Raw genomic sequence first — 9,409 nt, 5'->3', positions numbered from 1 at the left:
CCACAATATTTACCTAAATTAAGCGTTTGATTATGGTTTGTTATACCACAGGTACCTATTTGTCTAAATTAAGCATTTGTTTACGGTTTGTTATACTATGGGTACCTATTTGCAAAAACATCCAAACCACGGGTATCTATTTGCAAAAATATCCAAACCACAGGTACCTATTTGCAAAAACACGCAGACTACAACAATTTATTTGAAATTAACTCTTATTGACTAAATTAGCCTCAACCACGTCACCGTTTCGGCGTTTCTGAAAAACGGAACATACCACAGGTATTTATTTGCTCGAAATCAAACCACGGGTATTTATTTGACAAAATTTGAAACCACAGGGGCTATATTTGAAATTAACCCTAAAAAAGGAGTATAAATGCTTAAACATGATTAAAAGATCTCTAAATAGCTTAAATTTGTACATAAATTCATTCATATTCCAAAAAAGAAAGAACAAAAGAATCAAAGAACAGAATATTTAGGTTCTATTACATAAAATAGAGCTCTATCGTAAGATTTAATTGCTCGTTTAGTTCTTTTTATAGCTCCGTTCTACTATTTTACTCCAAACAGTACGGAAATACGAGCGTTTCTAAACCCGACTTTATATATATATATACAAATATCACCCTTGAGAAGCCATAATCATAATTCAAAACATCACATTTCACAGTTTTCCCTGTCCGTGATACCTGAAAAAGAACACACCGAAAAGAAGAAAAAGTATAAACGAATCGGTTTTGCAAACAACACATTTGGGGTGGAATTTCCGACTCAATAACACGACAACACAATTATCATTTTTCTTGCATTAATATCATATATAATCACATGGAACATATAGATAACGTTAACTACAATTTCTTTTCGAGCCAAAACCAAATCATCTATTGATGAAAAAAAGAGTCAAACAGCCCGAGATGATCTTTATCGAGACCAATAAAAAATGGTTGTTTCATCAACCTCTCTGACCTGGTCTTATGGAAGAAAGTTTAAGGGGCTGAAAAGATTGAGAAAAATCGGTAGCAAAGCAACATGTTTGAACCGGTTAGACTAAATTACACCAATGGTACCCGAACTTTACCCTAATTCACACTTTGGTACCTAGATTTCATTTTGTCTCAAAAATATATCTGAAGTAATAGTGACGAGACAATTTAGTATATTTTACCGGTCAATGGCCGGTAAATGCAAGTTTGACGAGTAAATTACACTGATGGTACCTGAACTTTACCCTAATTCACACTTTGGTACCTAGATTTCATTTTGCCCAAAAATGCACCTCAACTAAAGATGACTGAACATTTTAGTACATTTAACTTATCAGTGATCGGTTAACGCAAGTTTGACGGTTTTAAATTAAAAATTAAGACCCATCATAAACTCAATTAACATAAAATTACAATAATATCATATATAATTGATAGTATTGTAATTTTATGTTAATTGAGTGTATGGTGAGTCCCAATATTTAGTTCACGTTACCCAGTCACTAACCGATCAAATGAACTAAATTTTTCAATCACCTTTACTTGTGTTATGTTTTTAGGATAAAATAAAATCCAGATACCGAAGTGTGAATTATGGTAAAGTTCAGGTACCATTGATGTAATTAACTCATGAAACTTGCGTGGACCGGTCATTAACCGATAAAATATACTAAATTGTCCGGTCATCGTTACTTCAGGTATATTTTTGGAACAAAATGTAATCTAGGTACCACAGTGTAAACTAGGTAAAGTTCATGTACCATTGGTGTAATTTACCGAAACAGTTACGACATAACTGGAAATAACTGAACTATGGGGGGAGAGGATTACTGAACTATGGCGGGAGAGGCTGCAATCGGCTGAAAGATAAAACAGAATCGATGTTTCGCCTCCGAAGAGAGCTTCAAGAATTATACTCTTTTCCATAATGATTAATCATGGATAGCAAGCGAATTCGCATAAGATGCTCGTTAAATTCAGCGAATTACCTTAAGTGTAAATCATCGATGACTACAGAAGTCGATTCGCACTAAAAAATAACGAAAATTTTGAATCATATGTCAAATATAAAATGTAGAACCAAGGAATTCACTAAATTTCGACGAAACGTAAAACCTCAACGAGAAAATCTAGGGAATTCACTAAATTTCAATACAGATTAAATACTGACTTACAGAAGAGGGTTTCGGGAGCTTCTTCCCGACAACATTTAAAGCGATGTAGTCCACGAAACTGGTTGTTGTGGACTGGGAATATCATCTTTTATTTGCAAGGAAGACGGTGAGTTGTCGTTTTCTGCACAACCGTTTTTGGATTCCGAGCCTTTACTCTGTGCATACAAGTATTCAAGGGCGACAACTATATCACCGATAAAAGGGCGGAAATGTGCTTCCTCGTGAAGACACATAGCAGCCACCGCAATTGCATAGTTCAAACACCGGTTAGGATAGTGCCCTTGTAACTTAGGATCAACCAATTGACAAAACTTCTTCTGGTCACGAAGAAACGGGCGCGACTGCAACGAAGAATTGAAGAAAAAATCAGCATCGAACGACCAATCGGTTAGCGAATATGCAAAGTGGAACTTCGAATATGATCTAAATATTATGATTTTCGAGAAGAAATGTACTGTTGAAAGTAAACAAGTTCAAAATCGAACAGGATATATGTTCGACTCACCCAGGCGACTAGGTTCTGCTCTCCTCGTTTCCTACCGGGATCGATTACTTTTCGCCCAGTGATGATCTCCAACATGACAACTCCAAAGCTGTAAATATCAGATTTAACAGTCAATTTTCCGCTCATTGCATACTCCGGAGCACAGTATCCGTATGTTCCCATTACACGGGTTGAAACATGCGTCTTTTCACCAACAGGTCCCAACTTTGCCAGCCCAAAATCTGATAGTTTCGAATTGAAATCCGAGTCTAGCAAAATATTTGCTGCCTTCAAGTCACGATAAATAACAGGCGGATTAGCTTTGCAATGTAGGTACTCAAGGCCCCGAGCAGCCCCAACAGCAATCTTCATCCGACTGCACCAACTCAATGGCTCCGTATCAGGCTCCAAATCTGTTAAAGAACATGACATCAAAAGATTCGCGTGCTAATAGTCAGTCTTCGCCTTAACTTTCACCGGGTGCTAACACCTGAACTTTACCTTATTCACACTTTGGTTCCTAGATTACATTTTGTCCCAAAAATATACCCGAAGTAATAATGACTGGACAATTTAGTATATTTTACCGGTCAATGACCGGTCAACGCGAGTTTCACGAGTTAATTACATCAATGGTACCTGAACTTTACCACAATTCACACTTTGGTACCTTTGTCCTAAAAATATAACTCAAGTAAAGGTGACTGAACAATTTAGCACATTTGATCAGTTAGTGATCGGGCAACGTGAGTTTGACCATTTTGAACTAAACATTCGGACTTACCATAAACTCAATTAACATAAAGTATAAAGTTACAATACTTTATGTTAACTGAGTTTATGGTACTCTCAATTTTTAATTTAAAATGGTCAAACTTGCGTTGAACGATCACTGATCAGTCAAATGTACTAAAATGTTGAGTCATCTTTATTTGAGGTGTATTTTTTTTTTTTAAATGAAATCTAGGTACCAAAGTGTGAATTAGGGTAAAGTTCAGATACCATCAATGTAATTTACTCATCAAACTCGTATTGATCGGCCATTGATCGGTAAAATACACCTCAAATAAAGATGACTCAACATTTTAGTACATTACTTCAGATATATTTTTGGGACAAAATGTAATCTAGGTACCAAAGTGTGAACTATGATAAAATTCAGGTACCATTGGTGTAATTTACTTGTTAAAAAAATAATTTCTCTTATAGAAAATACCAAAACACTGAATAACCGTGTGAACAAGCTAACAGCATATCAAAGTTAAACGTCCTAGCAAGTGTGCGGTCTAGTTTTTCGGATTCAAGCTCTCAGCAACAGCATAAACTAGGGTAAACTACATCAATGGTATTTGAACTTTACCCTAGTTCACACTTTGGTACCTAGATTGCCTTTTGTCTCAAAAATATACTTGAAGTAACGATTTAGTATATTTTACCGGTCAACGCGAGTTTCACGAGTTAATTACATCAATGATACCTAAACTTCACCACAATTCACACTTCGGTACCTGGATTTTATTTTATCCTAAAAACATAATTCAAGTAAAAGTGACTAAAAAATTTACTTCATTTGATCGGGTAACGTGAGTTTGGCCATTTTGAACTAAACATTGGGACGCACCATACACTCAATTAACATAAGATTACACAATATTGCCCTTTAGTTAAATGGTAGTATTGTAATTTTATGTTAATTGAGTGTATGATTGGTCTCAATTTTTAATTTAAAATGGTCAAACTCGAGTTTACCGATTAGTGATAGGTCAAATGTACTAAATTGTTGAGTCATTTTTACTTGAGGTGTATTTTTTCACAAAATGAATCTACATACCAAAATGTGAATTATGGTAAAGTTCAAGTACTATTAGTGTAATTCACTCATCAAACTCGCATTAAGCGGTCATTGATTGGTAAAATATACTAAATTGTCTAGTCATCATTACTTCACGTATATTTTTGAGACAAAATATAATCTAGGTACCAAAATGTGAACTAAGGTAAAATTCAGGTACTATTGGTGTAATTTACTTCGTTAAAAAATAATTTCTCTTATAGAAAATACCAAAACACCGAATAACCATGTGAACAAGCTAACAGCATGTCAATGTTAAACGTCATTCCTAGCTAGGGTGCAGTCTAGTTTTTCGGATTCAAGCTATCAGTAAAAGCATAAACTAGGGTAAACTACATCAATGGTACTTGAACTTACCCTAGTTTACACTTTGGTACCTAGATTACCTTTTGTCTCAAAAATACAATTGAAATAACGATGACAGGACAATTTAGTACATTTTACCGGTCAATGACCGGTTAATGTGAGTTAATTACATCAATGGTACCTGAACTTTACCACAATTCACACTTTGGTACCTGCATTTTATTTTTTCCTAAAAATATAACTCGAGTAAAGTTGACTGAACAATTTAGCACATTTGATCGGTTAGCTCAACGTGAATTTGACCATTTTAAACTAAACATTGGGATTCACCATACACTCAATTAACATAAGATTACAATATTGCCCTTTAGTTAAATGGTAGTATTGTAATTTTATGTTGATTGAGTGTACAATGGGTCTCAATTTTTAATTTATAATGGTCGATTACTGATAGATCAAATGTACTAAATTGTTGAGTCATTTTTACTTGTGTATTTTTTGGACAAAATGAATCTAGGTACCAAAGTGTGAATTAGGATAAAGTTCAGGTACCATTAGTGTCATTTACTCATCAAACTCGCATTGACCGGTCATCATTACTTCAGTATATATTTTTTGGAACAAAATGTAATCTAAGTACCAAAATGTGAACTAGGGTAAAGTTTAGGTACCGATGGTATAATTTACTCGCATAAACGCATCATGAAAAATGTCATAAAAAGTACAACTAAACATACAACACGAAGCTATTAAACAACAAACTTAAGAACACGATAAAGCAAAAATTATCTACTTTGCTCGAGAAATTTACCGAAAAGATGGTTTTCCAGACTACCCATTTGCATATATTCGTAAACGAGTAGTCTTTGATCACCAGCAGTGCAGTAGCCGATCAAGGTCACGAGATTCGGATGGTGTAAGAGGCTTAACATGAGAACCTCCACGATAAATTCCTGAAAGCCTTGAATACCATCTTGGTTAAGTTGTTTAACCGCTACAACCTGATCGTCAATACACAGAAAACCGAAACTGCAAAAATGTTAGGCTAAGAATACGATTTACACAGACAACCCGACTGACACGGTTATCGGATAACATAAACGTCAACCTGAATTGAAACCCCTAATAAACAAAAATCTGCATTTATAAATTAAATCGGACAATGCACGAGAATATCATAATCAGTTTTCGGACGTGCCTGGCCTGAGTCTAACCGGCCTTTGTAAACCTTCCCAAAACCGCCTTCTCCGAGCAGATTTGCCTCCCGGAAATTGCTGGTGGCAGTTGCAAGTTCACGGAATGTAAAACTCTGCGCCCCAGTGGATTGTGTAGCTTTCTTACTGCCTGTTCAAGAACAGAATTAGAGGTGGCAATTGTGTACACGAACCACCCGACAACATGACACGAACACAATACAAATTTAATGAATTAGTGTTTTTATTAATCATGTAACGAGTCATTTTTGTGTTAACATGAAATTGACATGCAAATTTTTCAATTCTATTGGGATTAACTTGCTAACTCGAAAAGGACACATATGGAAGTAATAAAATTACAATTGTTACTCGAATAGGAAGTTTTTCCGAACATAATATAAATGGATTAGAATTTGTTAAATAGATTTTGGATCAAACTTTTGGACGGTTAATGTTAATCCAAAAATCCAAAATAGACCGATGGATCAAATGTCACCGTTATCAAAGATAATTTTCTTAATGAACCAAGTCCAAAAGAGGATTTTGGGCTCGAAACAAGCTCGAAGCTCGGCTCAAGCTCATTGAGCAAGCCAATGCTCGGCTCGGGCTCGGCTCGTTAATTTTATAGCAAGCTCGGCTCGGGCTTGGCTCGTTAATTTTATAGCAAGCTCGGCTCGGGCTCGAGCTCGTTAATTTTATAGCGAGCCGAGCTTGAACAGGCCAAAGCTCGGCCCGGCAAATTAAAAAGCAAAAAAAAATCAGAAAGTGTACGTATCAATTCATCGTGGAAGTTAAAGTGGAGCAGTTACTCAATACGGAGAACGTGACTTGTGGAATAAAGCAGGAAGTTTCCCCAACGTCTATAAAATGAAGCAATCACGATGAAGACAAAGACTCAAAAACTAAAGACATCCAAGCAAAACTCTAGCAAATTATGTCTAGACTTCAACAATTTAGAATTCTCAGATTCAGTTTTTCCCTTTTCAAGTTTATTTTTCAGTCTGTAGACATTCAGTTTAATTTCAATCCAAGCACATCATTTCCTTTCAATTTTATTTTGTTTGTTCTTAATCATTTATGTAAGGTCGGTATCGTTTTGATAATCGAATCCTTTGGAATTTTAGGTCTCTTTATTCCTTACCGTCGTTTGATATTTAGAAGTTAGAAAGCGCACTCAATTTCATTCCATAGTTCGAGAATACTATAATTCTCTAGCACGCCCGCATTTTCCCATGAAAGAGCCAAACAACATCACACGAACATGACATTATATGTGACTCGCAAACAAACACCAAAACAACGCTATGATTACGAGTTAGACCATTAACAGATTAGGTTGGCACGATTATAACACAGTTGGATTAGAACCAACTCATTTGAGACTAACTCGATAATTAACATAACACAAACACAAACAAGAACACTACATTATATGTGACTCGCAAACAGACACGAAAACCCCTACGATTATTAGTTAGACCATTAACAGATTAGGTTGGCACAATTATAACAAGTCAGGTTAGAACCGACTTGTTTGACTCGATAATTAACATAACACAACACGAACACGACATTATACGCGACTCGCGAACAGCCACGAAAACAACGCTATGATTATGGTTAGACCATTAACAGATTAAATTGGCACCATTATAACAGGGTTGGATTAGAACCGACTCGTTTGAGACTAACTCGATAATTAACATCTATGTTGCACGGAAACAGAAACCCGAAATGAAACAGATACCGGGAAACCTTATTTCTAAGAAAAATTAGCTAGGAAACCATAATGGAAACCAAAACAAAATGGACACGAAACACAAAAACGCTAATGAAAAAGAGTTTCCGTGCAGCATAACATGAACACGAATTACCATCCCCAATTACAGAATTCATTTCTCTATCAATGAAAAAATTGGGAATTACCAGATGAGCTCAAACTCTTCTTCCCGCTACCTGCAATTTCCCCAAATTTGAAAAAACACGAAATCAAACCGACATTCATCACCAAACTAACCAAAAACACCAAAATTGCAGACACAATTATAGAGAGAGAAAGAGGAGAGAGAAACCTGAAGAATCAGAAGATCGCAACCCAGATCCAGAGACATTTTCAATATCAATCTTAGTATCGTTTCTCGTCGAACTAAGGCAAGCAAAGCACCTCATTTCTTTCCACCAAAACCCTAATCCCTCATCAAAGAACACACAGAGAAGAAGAAGAGAGATAAAGAAGAAAAAAAAAACTTCCTTTTATTCTCTCCTCTACTCCCGAGGAGGAGAGAACTCAAAAATGAAATTATTATCAATGTCTATGTCCGTTCAATTACCCTTTAATCGCCATAAGAACTAACCAAAAAAACCCCCAAATAATTACACAAGATTAGCATAGAAAATCAATATTTCCACAAATAGAACCCCCAAATTACAGTTTGAAGGGAAATTGGGGGAATTCCTACCTATTATGTCTAAAACCTTAAATTAGTAAGCAAAACAAACAAAGTAAGCGGCAGATTTAGCGGCAAATTAAATAATCCTGAATAATGATGAGGGGTTTCGCATTGGGGTTTTCTCCCGATGATGTGGGCCTTTTAATAAAAGAGGGGTCTTTTTTTATTTTCTTCTAATTCTCTCTCTATGCTGCAATGGCGTCGGGTGTGGGATTACCCTTTTGACCTTACTGTGTGATTAGGGGGAAAACATGAGATTAGGAGCTTTAATTAGGGATTTGGAATATGAAGAAGACAAAAGAGAACAGCTTTTTCAGTTTGATTTGGGGGTGTGTTGTCTGCATCTGAACAACTTTACAAATTTAACTATTTTTGTTTGTGTGATAAGTGACAAAAAATTCAGACAGCAATGGTATAGGAAGATTCCAAAATTAGTGGAAGGAAGTAAAAGGAAATGGAAAACCAGAAGAACTCTGTTGTTTTTGTTTACTTTAGTTTAGTTAAGTTAAGACCATTTTTTTCGTTTGTGTTTTTCAACTTTGAATTGTAAGAATCTCTTACCTTTTTCTTTTTTTCAAAGGTTTATCCAAAACAGTGACTTTGTAATGATGATGAGAAATAGGGATTATGTTTTTTCAGTTGTCAGATCTTGGACATGGATCTGACCAGCCGGTTGGGCCGCGAACCGGCTAAGTTTTCGGTCTGCTCGATTTGTTAGAGCATCTCCAAGAGACTTTTAGTGAGCTCTCTAAAAGTAATATAAATAATTGACTCTTAGTGATTTAAGAGTGACTAAGACATATCATCTTCAACAATACTCATTATATCCACTCCTTATTTATTATTTTATCATTAAAATTATTAATTGTTGTTATATTTACCAATAGTATGAGGAGATATACTCCTCAATAATAAATTATTAATAAAAAATGAATTAAGAGAGACACTAAGAGG

The 9,409-nt window shown here is 35.4% G+C and overlaps 1 protein-coding gene across 2 annotated transcripts; it reads right to left on the bottom strand.

Moving 5' to 3' along the window:
• Positions 1 to 390: 390 nt before the first annotated feature.
• LOC136235003 (probable serine/threonine-protein kinase PBL21) lies at positions 391 to 8,873 on the bottom strand. Of its 2 annotated transcripts, XR_010691600.1 has the most exons (8): positions 8,078 to 8,873; positions 7,932 to 7,961; positions 6,008 to 6,153; positions 5,621 to 5,810; positions 2,673 to 3,064; positions 2,168 to 2,508; positions 1,982 to 2,022; positions 391 to 695 (listed from the first exon to the last, which is right to left on the bottom strand). XR_010691600.1 is itself a non-coding variant. In XM_066024522.1 (7 exons), the coding sequence occupies exons 1-6, from the start codon at positions 8,172 to 8,174 to the stop codon at positions 2,203 to 2,205; spliced, it is 1,161 nt and encodes a 386-aa protein (XP_065880594.1). In that variant the 5' UTR covers positions 8,175 to 8,869; the 3' UTR covers positions 391 to 695; positions 2,168 to 2,202. The 2 variants fall into 2 exon arrangements, 1 of the variants encoding a protein (XP_065880594.1); XM_066024522.1 differs by lacking the exon at positions 1,982 to 2,022 and having other exon boundaries at positions 8,078 to 8,869.
• Between the last annotated feature and the right edge of the window lie 536 nt (positions 8,874 to 9,409).

The sequence above is a fragment of the Euphorbia lathyris genome, chromosome 7 (genome assembly GCF_963576675.1).
Source record: "Euphorbia lathyris chromosome 7, ddEupLath1.1, whole genome shotgun sequence".
NCBI classification, from domain to species: domain Eukaryota; kingdom Viridiplantae; phylum Streptophyta; class Magnoliopsida; order Malpighiales; family Euphorbiaceae; genus Euphorbia; species Euphorbia lathyris.
Note: the sequence above shows the minus strand (reverse complement) of the source record. Positions and strands in the feature narration are given on the sequence as shown.